This window comes from Manacus candei, unplaced genomic scaffold (assembly GCF_025592945.1).
Source record: "Manacus candei isolate 608988 ecotype Guabito, Panama unplaced genomic scaffold, ASM2559294v1 h1tg000069l, whole genome shotgun sequence".
Taxonomy (NCBI): Eukaryota; Metazoa; Chordata; class Aves; order Passeriformes; family Pipridae; genus Manacus; species Manacus candei.
The window spans coordinates 3,373,334-3,388,219 of NW_026138117.1; the positions used below are offsets into that span (position 1 = coordinate 3,373,334).

At 35.0% G+C, this 14,886-nt stretch overlaps 1 protein-coding gene across 1 annotated transcript in view; it reads left to right on the forward strand.

Moving 5' to 3' along the window:
• TMEM131 (transmembrane protein 131) overlaps positions 1 to 14,886 on the forward strand; it is a 92,998-nt gene that overhangs the window by 48,050 nt on the left and 30,062 nt on the right. The window contains exons 8-18 of the mRNA XM_051806781.1: positions 617 to 697; positions 3,033 to 3,183; positions 3,352 to 3,408; positions 4,343 to 4,404; positions 9,554 to 9,662; positions 11,466 to 11,574; positions 12,381 to 12,534; positions 12,636 to 12,806; positions 13,118 to 13,228; positions 13,314 to 13,448; positions 13,919 to 14,023. Of these exons, the coding sequence (XP_051662741.1) occupies positions 617 to 697; positions 3,033 to 3,183; positions 3,352 to 3,408; positions 4,343 to 4,404; positions 9,554 to 9,662; positions 11,466 to 11,574; positions 12,381 to 12,534; positions 12,636 to 12,806; positions 13,118 to 13,228; positions 13,314 to 13,448; positions 13,919 to 14,023 (1,245 nt within the window). The remainder of the gene's footprint in view (positions 1 to 616; positions 698 to 3,032; positions 3,184 to 3,351; positions 3,409 to 4,342; positions 4,405 to 9,553; positions 9,663 to 11,465; positions 11,575 to 12,380; positions 12,535 to 12,635; positions 12,807 to 13,117; positions 13,229 to 13,313; positions 13,449 to 13,918; positions 14,024 to 14,886) is intronic.

The window sequence follows — 14,886 nt, forward strand, 5'->3', positions numbered from 1 at the left end:
TGAAACTTCTTAAAATTCTATTTGAATTTTAAAGCTGTTTGAGGTCAAGTCTTTCATATTGTGTGAAGTTTTTTCTGCTCAAATGCAAGTCAGTTCTAGAAATTGTAGATTATAATCACAGATCTCTTAATTTGCTAATTGAGGTTTTACAGTAAAATTTCAATTTTTAACATGGCTATAATTACGGCAAAATAAAGATTTAAACTTCAGTGGTAATTAGGAAGAACACTGAAGCAAACAAAGTTAAATAGATCTTGTGCTTTTAATTTGGTGATGCCTCTTAGCTTCCTTTTGCCTGTTTTGCACAGTGTAAGGTGGTGTTAAGGTGTAACGTAGTATGTAATGTTGGCAAGCATTCTTATGTTAAGGCAGGATTGATGTCTTTACCTAACCAAATTCTGATTCTGTGAAGTAAGTGATCCACAAACTATGAAATGCTATAGAAAGACATAAATGTAGCACTAGCTAATGGCTATATCGTCACTAAAGTGAATTTATAAGATACTCCAGTAGTCAAATAGTCACTAAGCTATGCCATTGCATGTGATAATACCTGATAACTAGAACAGGATCCCTTTAAAACTGAGTGCTAATGATTTTCTGTTATCCACCTCAGGTGGTAGAAATGTATTCCAGTGGAGGTGATCTCCATTTAGAGCTTCCAACAGGTCAGCAGGGAGGTACGAGGAAGCTATGGGTGAGTAGCCGTGTCTTGCAGCACTCATTGTACTTGCTTGGGGAGGTTTTATTTTGATGAGTTCAGGCTTTGGGGGTTTTTTACTTACTTCATTTCTTGTTTTGTGATCATTAAAATATCCCATAAAAATGGAAATAATAATGGTCTGTTACTGTAATGGGAGTAGGAATCAAATGAAACGTTTAATTACAGTAAGCCATATGTATTGAGCTGTGCTTTTTCGGAATGCAAAGAACAAAACAATTCCCAGTAGAATAAAGTACACCTACCTGAGCTTTCAGGACAATGTCCCAGACGCCTGTGAGCTGGATCTAACCCACAGAAAAAAAATACATATTTTGTTAGATTTATTGGTTACGGGGTTTTGTGTTGGCTTTTTTGTTGTTAGTGGTGTTTTTTAACTCAGAAAGTCCTTCTTGCAAATTACTGTGAATGCACAGATAGGTTGAAAATGCAGCTGAACAAACTTAGGGAAGAAAGTCCTATTAAGGACTACTACATAAAAGAGCAGCTTGTCTAGCTGCAGTAAATCCCTAGATCATGAGTCGAGAGTGGCTGGAAACTGTTCTAGAAAATATTCCTACATGCATGCCCTGCAGTTACTCTTTACTCTCTGGTGCTAGAGACAAGGTAGTGGGTTGAACAGACTCATGGTCTGGCCCATTAAGTCTTTTTTGTTGTGTTCTTCACTTAATATAGTTTTTAAGTAACACCTGATATCTTTAAGTGAAATAAAATTTAGAAGCATCCTGATGGTAAAGTTTTGGCGTTATGCTATGTATTACACTGTTGGTAATGTCCAGCTGTCATGTGACAGTTTAACTTGTTGTAAGAGTAAAGCTAGGATATTGCCAAGTGAGCTATGAAGGACAGTCACAATACTTAATTCTTTTTTCTGGAGAAAGTCCATTAGAATGGCAGTGTTTTAGTGTTAGATACAAAAATTGCAAGTAAGTACTAACACAGATCACAAGCATTTTAAAAAATGCAGTGGAAAGAGATGCTGAGGGTTAGATGTAAACAGGAAAATTGATTTTAAAAGGTGAAGGTCCTAATGTCTTGACACTGTTTTAGTCAAATTGTATTGCTTCTAAAGATAGCCCCTTCCTTGTTGTCAAAAGAACTCAAGAGGAATGTTTTTCAGAGCATGTAGCTTTTCAGCTTCTCTGGGCCAGGTTACCAGCAAAAGCACTGGTGACTAGCATGTGAAAACTTTCTGTGTCTTGCAGACTAATCCTCTTGTTTCCCTTATCAGCCACTGGTATTTCAAAACAATAAGAAAAATCAAACCAGTAGGAGGAAACACCCAGATACATCATTGTATTGACTATGTCAAGAGCTTCACTGCAGTTAGAAAAAGCTGCAAAGTAGAAGAAATTATTTGAATTATGGTGATGATACTTTGACATATGGATTTACATAATTGTCTAAAATTATTCTGATACCAAATGCTCGGATGATTGGATGAAGTATAAAACAATTGATTACTTCCTGTCCAATTTCCTACCTCAAAAACATGAAATAAGCTGCCAACTGAAACAATACCAATCATTGCAAGGACTACTCATCCAAAATTTCTGCTTTCTGTTGTATTTATTTCCACTTAGTGTAGGAAGTTCCAAATTTCAAATCAAACCTTTCATCCTCTGTTAAAAACAAAATAAAAATCCCAATCCTCACACCTTCTGTAAAGTGATTGGGAAGGCTGTCTGATATTGGTATTTCAGTTACGGAGCTGAAGTTAGTCTTGTGCTGCAGCTGTGTACACCAAATACAGAAAGAATGCAGATTGGAACTGATGGAATAGGCATGTACAGAAACTAAAATGCATTTTGACTTTTTGCTGTAAGTTACATGATGGCCCCACAAGCTTCTGGCTACTTGGAGTTCTGCACTATTTCAGTTTGTGTTTAGGACTGAAACTGTATGGCTTGTGTCTGCTTTGGAGAAAAAACAATTAGGATATGCAAACCCAATATTCTATATTACAGTACTCAACAACATTTTTATTAACAACTTTTGTTTATTGGTAGAATTCTGTTAATTTAGTCTACTGTCTTTTACCACAAATTAATACATAAAACTTAGAATTGGGATGTGGAAGTTCTCGTGCATATACCTGTTTTTAATCAGTGTCATTTTACGTGTTTACAACTATATTAATTTAATTTATAAATGAAAGTGTAATTTTAATAATATGGAGTATACCTCTTTCTGCTTTTGCAAGTTTTTCTCTTAATACAATTATACTCAATGCTTCTATTGTAATTATTTGGTATGACAGCTTTTTTGGTAATTACTGGACTCTCATAAATGTGCTTTGATTATTTATCAGGAAATACCTCCGTATGAAACAAAAGGAGTGATGAGAGCCAGCTTTTCTTCAAGGGAAGCAGATAATCATACAGCCTTTATTAGAATAAAAACAAATGCCTCAGACAACACAGAATTTATCATTCTCCCTGTTGAAGTAGAAGTTACAACAGGTTTGTAGAAGAGTGATTGTTTTCGTTGATTTTGTTTTGTTTTGTGGATTTGGTTGGGTTTTTTTTTTTTCAGTTATTCAAATTAATTAACTCTTAGTGTAATAAGAAAATAGTAGTATAATAATATTAGTATAATAAGAAAATAACTTTTATTTTTTTTCCTTAAAGCACCAGGAATCTATTCATCAACAGAAATGCTAGATTTTGGTACACTACGAACACAAGGTAAAGCATTCTTCAGGTCTCTAAGTATTTATAAGGAGTAGGGTGGGAAGAGGAAAGCCCACTTATCTTTGTATTGTTCAGGGTTGCTTGTGGAATGATACTTCTTAAAAGACTGATAATAGCGTGTTACAACAGTGCACAGATATATTCACCAGCAAGTATACTTGAGATGTGTACAAGCGAACAGTAGTTTGCACATCTGGTTCTAGGTCTAGTAATAACATTAGTCTCACACAGTTGTACATTACTTAGTCTGAAAACCATTTCAGTTTACTTAGTCTGTGAACTTGTTTTGAAATACTGCCTTACATCTGCATAAGTTTTAATGTTTCCAGACACGGGGGATAGTGAAGGTGTGCAAACTTAATCAAATCTGTTATTTATGATAAGATTTTTTTTCAAGTACTACTTACATATTTGTGCTTAACATTAATTAAATTAATATTGCTTGGTGAAATAAAACATATACATTGGAAAGTTGTAAAACTGAAGGTATCTTTTGAAACTGTAAAAGGGATTTGTTACTGAAGAAAAAGAGATCATCTTTTTTCAAGTAAAAAGAGATAGCTTCTGAGGTACTTTTCCTTGCAACTTCCTTAACACACAAAGATTTTACATGTAAGATTAGTTTCTGCTGGTGCATCTGGCAAAATCATTCATTGTAGTATTTTTAACCTGTTTGTTTCTTAATATGTTACGAATACGAGTAGTTAGCTGAAGCCTGTAATACCTACTAATACACAAAACTGTAGTTTTTAAGTGTGTCAGTTTCTTGGGACTAGCTATTTAGACTGGCTGTTCTGTCGTGTTAGTCTTAACTTTTTAACTCTGAACAGTGGATTTATTTGAGGAACCAGCTAGTGCAGATGACTTTGTATATGTTTCTTATGTTAAAATAGCCTAATAGCCAGGTGTGGTTTTTTTTCTTTAACAGATCTGCCAAAAATTTTAAATCTGCATTTATTAAATTCAGGAACAAAAGATGTGCCAATTACAGTAAGTTTTATTTCCTTTCAATTTGAAACTTTCTATATGGATTTACTTTCTCTCAAAAAAATTGATCATTCACAGGTTCGCCATGCAGTGTTCAGAATTAGAAGCTAGGTGAAGTGTGACTGAAAATGTAACTTAATAGGAAGGCAAATAATTTTTGTGCATGGTAAAATTAATTTGCTTCATAGCCTTCTTTGAATGCTCGGATGCTTTGAACAGCATTTATAGACTGTGCCTGCAGTATCTGAACTTCTGAAAGCTTTTATACTTGAGAGCAGTAACTCATGTTCATTGAATGAGATTAATGCAGAGTCTGTGAGATTCTTTGTCCTCATCACACACAGATCACATTTACACATCAGTGTAAAAAGTGGTTGCCCAACATAATCTTTTAAGATAAGCAATGAGTAGCTTTCAAGAGCTGACTGTAAAATGACCTTTGTTTTCTTGAGCTTATCTGCTTTGTAGCTTGAAATAAGAAAAAACCCCACACATTCTAGAGCCCTTTTCAGTAAGATCACTGAAGCTGGATGTGAAGTGCAACCAGCTTCAGAATTCTAGAGTTTGGATTTTCTGTTTTTATTACAGAATTTTGGCTCTAGTCTGGTAGTCCGCCTTTGTTCATTCATACCTTTTTCCTGTGTGATTTTTCTCATTGCCCACTATTTTTCTCACTTCTTCTTTCTCCCCTTCCTGTCTTCCGTGTTTTCCAGATTTAGTTGTGTAGCTAGCTAGCTATACCTTGTCCCAGTACACTTCAAAAAGTGTTGAAGTGTTGAAAAGAAACCAGAGGAGCGAGAAGAATGACTGAAGGATTGGCAGAGGTTTCTTACTGAGCTCTTGGAGACAATGTGTGTTTGTAAAGGTTATAGTTGTAACTATAACAGTGTTTTCATAGTACAGATCTAGTAAAACCTTAGGATACTGGAAACTGAGGCTTAATGAATTTAAAGTAGAAACAGGACACATTTTTAGAAATGAAGGTAACCTTTCACTGTGACAGTCCATTGCAGTGCTTGCTAAGTTGTTATTCACTAATGATTTTCAAGTCAATAGAGACTTGCAGTATAGTGCAAACAGAATTTAATTCACTGACTTCCTAATGCTTTATTGCATTTATGAGGTCAGGTGATCCTATAAGGTCTCTCCTGGTTTTGTAAGCTATGACCCACCTTCCGTGGAGTTTTTTTTTAAAAAAACTGTATATGACTTTTACAATCAGAAGGTTGGTAGATTTATTATTTTTCCAGCTAGATCTTAGTGTCCATCTTCTTAGATTTGATGGGATTTTGGCATAGGGACACTTTTTCAAGGTTGGAGGGTTTTTTTAAGTATGTAATATATTTCCTGAGTACAATGCAAGTAACCATGTATTCACACCATCAGTATCACTTCTAATATCTGATAGTGTAGTGCCTAATTCATACTCCACTATTTAAAAAAAAAAAAACCTATCCATTTTTTTTAAATCTGTGGTCTTTACAACATGGACTATAAACCAAAGATGATGGCTGTCATTTGATAACCATTAGACATGTCATGACAAAACTTTTTCAGATAAATTATTCTTTTACAGTGTATCAAAGCAGTAAATTTGGTATTCTTAAAGCCTTTGGGACTCACTTTTGCAATGAAAAAGTTACCACATCAGTCCAGATGTGGTCCAGATTTTTCAGTGTGTCACATATGGCTGTCAAGTCAGTTGTTCCTCTTATTAAGGCACAGCTTTGTTGGGAAGTTTGTAACCTTTCTACCTTTTGAAGCTCTGTATGAATTTCTGCTTCTGTGCCGATTAAGGGATTTCAAAGTGGTAAGCAAGAGTAAAGAATTTTTGGAAGGAACCTGGAGAATAGTTTACTTCTAGGAAAGCTTGAGAAATGGAGTTCTGACCCTTTAGAGTTAGAGTTTAAAAGCAGTGAGACAGAGCTGTGTGACAAATTTCATCTTAATGTCAGAAGAAAAGGCCAAGGCTATATTTAGCATATGTTTAAGCTGGGTGTTGGAGGAACTAAATATCTTCAGGTCATCAGTGTGTGACAGACTGCTAATACTGTTACCAGAGTTATAGTTGTTCTGCCTTCAAGTACTTAGTCATGCTGTAGTCCAGAAAATTGGTTGAGGAAAATAACAGCTAGACACTTGACTTTTTTTTTTAAGTTTTAAAACTCCTTATAAAATCTTCCTCATGTTGTAGGATTTGCTCCATTACTGGGGAGTATAATGTTTATTTCATGACTGGATAAACTATTGCATTGCTGCAACAATTAAACCATGCTGTCAAAAACCTAGTAAATTTAGATTATTGAACACTTCCTTTTATCCCTTCTCTAGAATGAAAATTTTGTTTCCTTAAGGCAGTTCGAGCCCATTTGATTGCTAAAAGTAAAGACACACTTCAAAACTTGAGTTCCTCATCATGTTTGATGCATAAAGAACCAGGAACTTCAGGACAGCCATAGTGAAGCTGAGTTCTGTCAAATTGAAAACAAATGTATAAGCAAGTATTTCATTCTGTCACAACTCATATACTCATACTTTACTGGTTAATTTCTCTTATCAACCTACAAGAAGTAGCTTGCTTCTGCATTATATTTTCAATCTGCACATTTAAGTGCATGCATCTCAAAGCTGAGGATTAAAATCTGGTAGTAGTTTATTCGATGGCTGTTCTGAATGGTGCTTATGGAGATAGTGAACTTCAGTTAGTTAGGTGTTTCCCTGTTTAAACAGAAGGCCGAGTAATTACTGACAATTGTGTCTGTAAAACTGAATAAAAGAGTAGAGAGTTGGTTCTGCACTAATAGAACTAGCCTTGGTCTGCTATCTGTAGCCACAGAGCTTTTTCATCTTGGAGTAGGGTAGCTGTGTCTTTACTACCTGTAATCAAAAGTCTACAGCCTGCTCAGTCTTTAGATCAATATACTAGATGGATGGATGGATAAGATAAAACTGAGTTCTGGAGCTTCTGACAGGTAAACAGCATGGAAGAACATGTGCCAGTCTTTTAGTTTATTAGAATACATGTAGTCTGAGAGTACTTAAACCTTCAAAATCTTTCTCAAGAACTGCGCAACAGCACAAAGTTTTCTCCCCCTTCTGTGTCCTTTAGAAATTTAAGGTCTTAATTTTCTGCTCTTATGCTAAGTATTGAATGTGTCTTCATAGAGCAGGGTCAGGAATCTTGAATGGGGCATTCTGTGGGAGAGCCATGTGTTACTGAAGCATATCTATTTAGAATTATTCTTTCCCACAGAAGTTGCTGTTAGAAAATTTTCAGAGAAAATTAGTGGTATTAGATTCTTGATGAAACTTGTTTTGCATGTATTTTCATGTCCCTATCTGATGAATTTTAATTCAGGACAAGTTTTGCTTGAGCCTTAATTGAGATACGTTGAAATTTGCACAACGTGAAGTTGAAAGGATTCCTAAGCATGTTTATTTTTCCTCTAGTTGTCTTAATTCTGTATTTCCCTTTATAGCATGTAATCAAGCAACAAGTGAGAGATACATTATGTAGTTCAGAAATTTTCAACAAAACACTGTAAATTACTTTACTAAATTAATTAGCTGTAGACATCTAGATTTGTTACAGTCATGGTTTAAGAGATGCTGTTTTTCTGACAACAGACTGTCCTTTTGAATATTTCCACTTTGATTTACTAAATGAAATCAACATTATTTCAAACCAGTAATTAAAGAAAGCATTTTGCATGAAGCTAGCTTCTAGAAATGGTTGACCTTTCTGTCATGCAAAAGTTGTGAATTTCATTACTTCTTTGGTTTTATCTGCTTTAAGAGAGTTGTTTTTTTTAAAGACACATCAAGATTTCAGTTTTGTAGTGTGGATTTCATTAGAAGAAAATTGAGATCATTTTTAATCAATTCATGAGGAGAAATAGCAAATATCTGCACCATGTGTGTTTAGGTGGTGGACAAAGGTCAGTACTATAAATCCAAAATAAAAAACTTCGGTTGAGTTAGCAGAGATTATTCATTAGCTGCTAGAGTAGTGCTGCTTGTTTCCTCTAAGGATCATGTGGTCTGCAGAATTTAGTTATGTATGCACAATTTTATGACTTCAATTTACAATCAAGGATAGCTTAGCTTGGAAGAAGGGTAATTGGTTTGTACCACTAACTGTCTGCCTTGCTCCTCTCTGGCCAAGAAAGGCTCAGCTGCTTGTCAAGCAGGTGCTAAACCACTGCAGCCCAGCATAAGGTAAACCAGCACTCATTTCAGTTTCCTTAATACAGCATCCTGTAATTTGCTGTGGCTTAACAGCTGCTATGTGAGCAGCTGAGCTGTTCTTAAAGCAAAAGACAGCTGGGGAGGAAGAATCATGGCAGCCATCCTAATTTTAAGCAAAACAAGAATAAGAGTGTTTAAATGCTCCATGCCCAGTTTCTCTCTGCGGAATCTAGAATAGAGAGTTTGCTAGCAACTTTTATAAAGTCTCCAGATGATGACATGGAATTCCTAATCCTGCTGCATAGCAAAGAGTACCTCTACAAATCAGCTCTGGCTAATAACTGACACAACAGCTATTCCAGTAATGCCCAATTTACTTTTCCATTTAGTTTAAACCAGTAATCCTCAGATGTAAAAGGTAACCTTGTAAAATGTTAGTGTAGAACGAGTGTCATCTCAGATTTGCAAAACTTTTGTCTATATAGTTAGTTATTTTTTTTCTCTGTGGCAGCTCTGAAGACTTAGATGGGATCACAGACAAGGTAGATGTCTGTATCATCACTGGTAGCTGCACAAGTCAGTTGACTGCTTTCTTAGTGAGTGCCGCAGAAACAAATAGTCTAGCTATTGTAACCCCTGCAGCATTAAGAATAAAAAGTAAATCTTAATTTAAATAAAGCTTATTTTCTACTCTATTAACATGTTTCTGGCCATACTGTCACTTCATTCAATATCTCCAAGGAGAACTCTATATTTCCCATATTTCTGAATACTGACCGAGTAATTTACAGTACCTGAAAAAAATTCTAAAACAGCTTTTTAGGATACTTTGTTATAGGAAAGACACCTGCAAAAACTTGGGCAGAACTAGTTGCACTTGTATCATTGTGAAAGATGTGTGAAAACTGCACCGCTTGTTAGCAATCGTGAATTTACAGGTGCTTCATATTTTGATTGTTTGCAGAGCGTTAGACCTACACCACAGAACGAAGCTATAACAGTACATTTCAAGCCAGTTACGTTAAAAGCCTCTGAAAGTAAATATACCAAAGTTGCAAGTATTAGCTTTGATGGTAAGTAGTACTCCTCTCTTCTTAGAACTTTTCAAGTGCTTCTGAAAACTTACTGAAACTTCATGAATTATTTTCACTCTTTTAACAAAATGCTATTTGTAATTTTGAGAAGGAAATGGAATTTTCCTACCTGGAAAAGGCTTATGGTTCTTTTAAACTTCAATTATTTTTGAAAGGATTGTCTCTGTTCATAATTGGCAAGTAACTTAGACTGATGAGAAGAGAAGGTATTCTTAATATTTCTAATAAACATGACAGTATTCTTATGTTAAGACACTGATGATTTAAATGTATTTTTAGTCTAAACAGGCAATTGTTTTTGAGAAATCCTAATAAACCAGGTACAAGTTATTCCTGGAGATATTCCAGTTAGGCAGAAGAGAAAAAATTTCACAATGAGAACAATCAGCCATTGAAATAATCTCCCTAGGAAGGGGTGGATTCCCCAGTATTGGACACTTAAGATCCATCTGGCCAAGGTGCTCAGCCATTTTGTTTAGACTGTGCTTCTACTGGGAAAGGATAGACCAGATGGTCCTTGAGGCCCCCTCCAACCTGGTATTCCATAGTGTGACTGTAAATACTATACTGACATTTTGTAGAAAGGCACTTCAATTTTTATAGAGATTTTAATCAACTGTCAGAATGGTGGTAACTACTCCTATGTTACTGCTTTAAACTACTAATTGGTGCTGTAAGTCTTTCTTCCTGGATTGCTTAAAAATGGAACCTTATAGATGCAATACTTGTGACAGACATAATTTTAGAAGTTATATGGATAAAGAGGAAAAGATTGATTTTTTTTTTTTTAATTATCATTTAGTGATTAGTACTTTAGATATTTAATAGCTTACGCTTTGTAAGATGAGTGAAGTATGTTTTAACCTATAAATAAGTCCTGAAATAGCTGAACTCTGTCAACCTGAGGTCATAATATGTTCAGGTTTTGAAACTGGTAGGATTTGTTATATGAGGACCTCCTGGCTAACATATGGTATGTCTTAGAAGGAAGTTCTGGGACAAATGCCTAGTCAAACTGCTTAATGTGTTTAAGGAATTGACTTGACCAATTCTTATCAGTGAAGCAGCCAGCTCTAAATATTTGCAATTTCAGCTGCCCAAATACATACGGAGCTTCAGGGGCTTGGTGATTTCTCTTAACTAGTATTTGAATCCCTTGACTTTTCTGGCACTGTTGCTACCAAGCTGACATTACTTGACCTGTGATCTTGGAGCAGACCTGTGAGCATCATTCTTGGTTCTTGTGTGGTTTGGGTTCTTACATGGATTCTGCTTCTATTTCTGTAAAGTTTTACTTGTCTTTCATTACTTTGTTACTAAGATGTTGTGTTTCTGGCCCAAAGTTCCTCTCAATTGGTAGCTCTAAATGGGGAGCCCAGCAATCTCAGGCTTCTATTCTGTTAGTGGAGGGATAGATGTATTCCATACTCCCTACTGGGGAGTTCAGATCATCTGGGATCCATATTATCATCTGGAAATGTTCAAGTTAGTTATATGACAGAAACAACCAGGCTTCCCTATCGTAGATAAGCTTACTAAATCAGGTAGATCATCTAACTGGTCTTAAATGGGAAAAATTCAGAACTCAGATCCCTTGCTTCATAGGCTTTACACCATGCCAGTTGCTTATTGAAATTTCCTTAAAATCCATTTTTTTCCTTCCATGATACTACATTTCTGAGCTAGCTCTGTGCTTTTATTCTTCCACTCAATTCTAGTCTAACCTAATAGATCATTTTTTTTGTCTACTTTAACAAACTTCTTACATTCTTGTGTGTACAGCATCAAAAGCAAAAAAAGCATCACAGTCTTCTGGGAAAATAACTGTTAAAGCAAAAGAGAAGAGCTACTCCAAACTTGAAATACCGTATCAAGCAGAAGTGTTGGATGGGTAAGCTTACAGTAACTGAACATAGTTCAAAAGCTAAATGCTGTAAATTAACAGGGAATTTAGACTTTTTGAGGGGGAGTGGGATATAAAGAGGTGATACCCAAACTTTCTGAATCTGGAGCTCATTTAGAACTACAATTACTTGTTTGAATTTTTCTGTTTTTAAATAAGTAGATGAGGTAGTCTTAGCAATTCATAAACTGTTTTCAAGGCTTGAGTTCAAATTGTTTGAAGGGAGTTGTTTTTCAGAGCAGCTGAAGACTGCAGATGAGACATTTTAAAAATGCAGTATTGGAAATTTTTCTGGTTTTGCATTTGCTGTTCTGTTGCAATATGAGTAAGGGTAGAGAAAATATTTTTGGTTTTGAGCAAAATTTTGAAAGAACTGTCAGTGTTTTCTTGGTTTTTGTTATTTATTTACACAATATGGCTATGTCGACTTTAAAATTTTTTAAATGAGATGCTACTTTGTCAACAAAACTGAGAGAGTATTTTAAAGGCAAACAAGCTAAACCTTACCTATCAGAACTCTTGTGCTGCAGACACCTGATTTCATTAATAAGAAATATGCATGACTTGCAAACTATCTTAGTACGTCCTCCTATTATGCTATTTTACATATTTTCTTACCTCATTTGAATTACTTAATTATCAAAGTCCCTGTAATGCTAATAACATAGCTTCAACATGCATTGGGATATGTACCTTTTTTGCTGTTTGAATTGATGAATTCTTGTCTTTGTGCAAGGAAAACACTTTATGTTGGAGGAAAATCTTTATTTCCTTACACTGTTTTCTTCTAATAGATATTTAGGATTTGATCATGGTGCCACACTCTTTCACATCCGTGACAGTGCTGCTGATTCTGTGGAAAGACTGATCTATCTAACTAACACATTCAGTTTTGCAGTCCTTATACATGATGTTGTGTTACCAGAAGAAGCAAAACCAATGTTTAAAGTAAGTCTCATTTCAGTGAATACTTTTACATAATTGTAAATGCTTAAATGTGATGCACTTTGTTCAATTATAACATTGATCTTCATTGTTCACTGATCTAGGTCCAGAACTTCAGTAAACCAGTCTTAATTCCACCTAATGAATCCAGATATATTTTTACACTTCATTTTATGCCTTCCACATCATCCGTTCACATAGATAACAATATTCTACTTATCACCAATGCTTCTAAATTTCACCTACCTGTCCGAGCATACACAGGATTTCTAGATGTAAGTATTTTTCTTTTTTTCTAGCTACTTCAATCTAATTGGAGGCAGACTTCCTAGGACTCTTTTTAATTCTTTTTTCTATTTCAGTTACTGATGAAAAATTCTTTTTTGTTCCCTTCAGTTTTGCATAGAAAATGTGTAGAATTTTGAGCTTGTCATGGTACTGTTGTATTAGACTTATTCATCATCATGGCTTGGCTTCGCGAACGAAGATTTGGGACTAGACTTATTAATGCATTGTTTAATGAGCTTAGAGTTTGAGCACACTTTATGTTTAACTCATGCTAAAATACTTTTATCAATCTTTCTAGTACTTTGTACTGCCTCCAAAAACTGAGGAACGATTTATAGATTTTGGCATATTGAGTGCAACAGAAGCTACCAGCATTTTATTTGCAGTCATCAACAGCAATCCAATAGAGGTAAGGGTGGATTTATTTTTATTTTATCTTTTAAAAAGTTCACATCAGTGTTGTTACTGAAAAGAATACCTTTGTTCTTTTTAAGCTGGCTATAAAAAGTTGGCATATTATAGGGGATGGTTTGGCCGTAGAACTTCTAACAACCGAAAAGGGAAACAGAACAACGATAATTGCAAACCACCATGAACTACAAAATGCTACTGCATCCGATCAGTCTTCAGTAAGTAATCCTTTGAATTCATTGCTTAAAGCTAGATTTAGGTGGGGAGAAAAAAAGAGAGAACCTCTGCTACTTCTTGCAGTTTGACTTTAGGCAGGGCAGAGGTAAGAATTCTTAATTTTTATCTGAATGTGAGTATGATAAAGCATGTAGATTTTCTAAATTTATTTTAAGAAGCAATATTTTATTCAAATTGGTTAGATTTTGAAAGGGTAAACTGCAGAAACAGCAATCTCTATGCCCTCAGATAATGCTCATCATTCATCAGAGAAGAGTGGAAATTTATCACCACAAGGAATAGATAGTGTTAGTCCCTTATGTGTGTGAATTTTTTGTGTACCAGTGACAGTGCTTTTAAATGGATTTTGAGTTAATTTAAAGGAATCAGAGGATACTGGGTATGTTTTTTTAGTGAAACTTCTTTCCGTTTAAAGGAATACAATGGATGACCCTTTTCCTACCATTTACAGGTGGTCCTAGCATCAGGCTATTATGCTGTGTTCAGAGTAAATCTAATAGCAAAAGAACTTGAAGGAATTCATGATGGAGCTGTACAAATCACAACAGATTATGAGGTATATTTATTGTATATTCATGGGTGTTGCCCAAAAGAAATGTTGAGTCTTTAAGTGTGAAGTTTTAGGAGTTGAATTAGTGGACAGGTTATATGGTCTGGGAGGGAGGTTGGAAGGGAACTCTGGAGGTCAGGTTATCTTTGCAAGTTAACCCTGTGTCATACAACAGTATGCTTTCATTACGAATTTCATCTGACTTTCAGAAATAACCATTTAAATCTGACCTACTGCTTTGCAGTATGGATTTTTCAATGACATGACATCCTCAAAGCATCAGTGCATGGATCTGTGGGTGTAACACGTGCTGACAGTGTTCTTTTCAGTACATTATCAGTTACTGAAATTAAGCAATAATTTCCGACTTTTTTGGTCAAAACCCACTGTGAAAGCTGTTTTGTAGAACAATAGAATCATTAAGGTGGGAAAAGGCCTCCAAGATGATCAAGTCCGTCCTTTGACCAAATACTACCATGTCCACTAAATCATATTGCAGTTTCCTGGCAACTGATGAAACAGTTCTTATGCTAAGATTAGTACAGGAGAGAACAACCAGTTAATTCTCAACTTCATATGCCATATTTTTTCAGGAGAGAGATTCTACTGGATAATGGAATGTGAATTTAATATCTTTTTGTGATATATGTAGAAAAAAACCCAAATGTGACTCTCTGCTTTTGAAGTCAGGAAATTATATTACTTATTGTGTTCTGATGATGTTACAGAACATGGGAAATTCCTAATTTTTGCCAGTTATCTGAGGTTTTAAGATTTTTTTAATGTGTCTGTACATGTATGTGACCCTTCAATTATAGAGTCTGAAGCATTTAATTTTCTTTCTTGTTCTTAAAAGTTATTCTACTTGT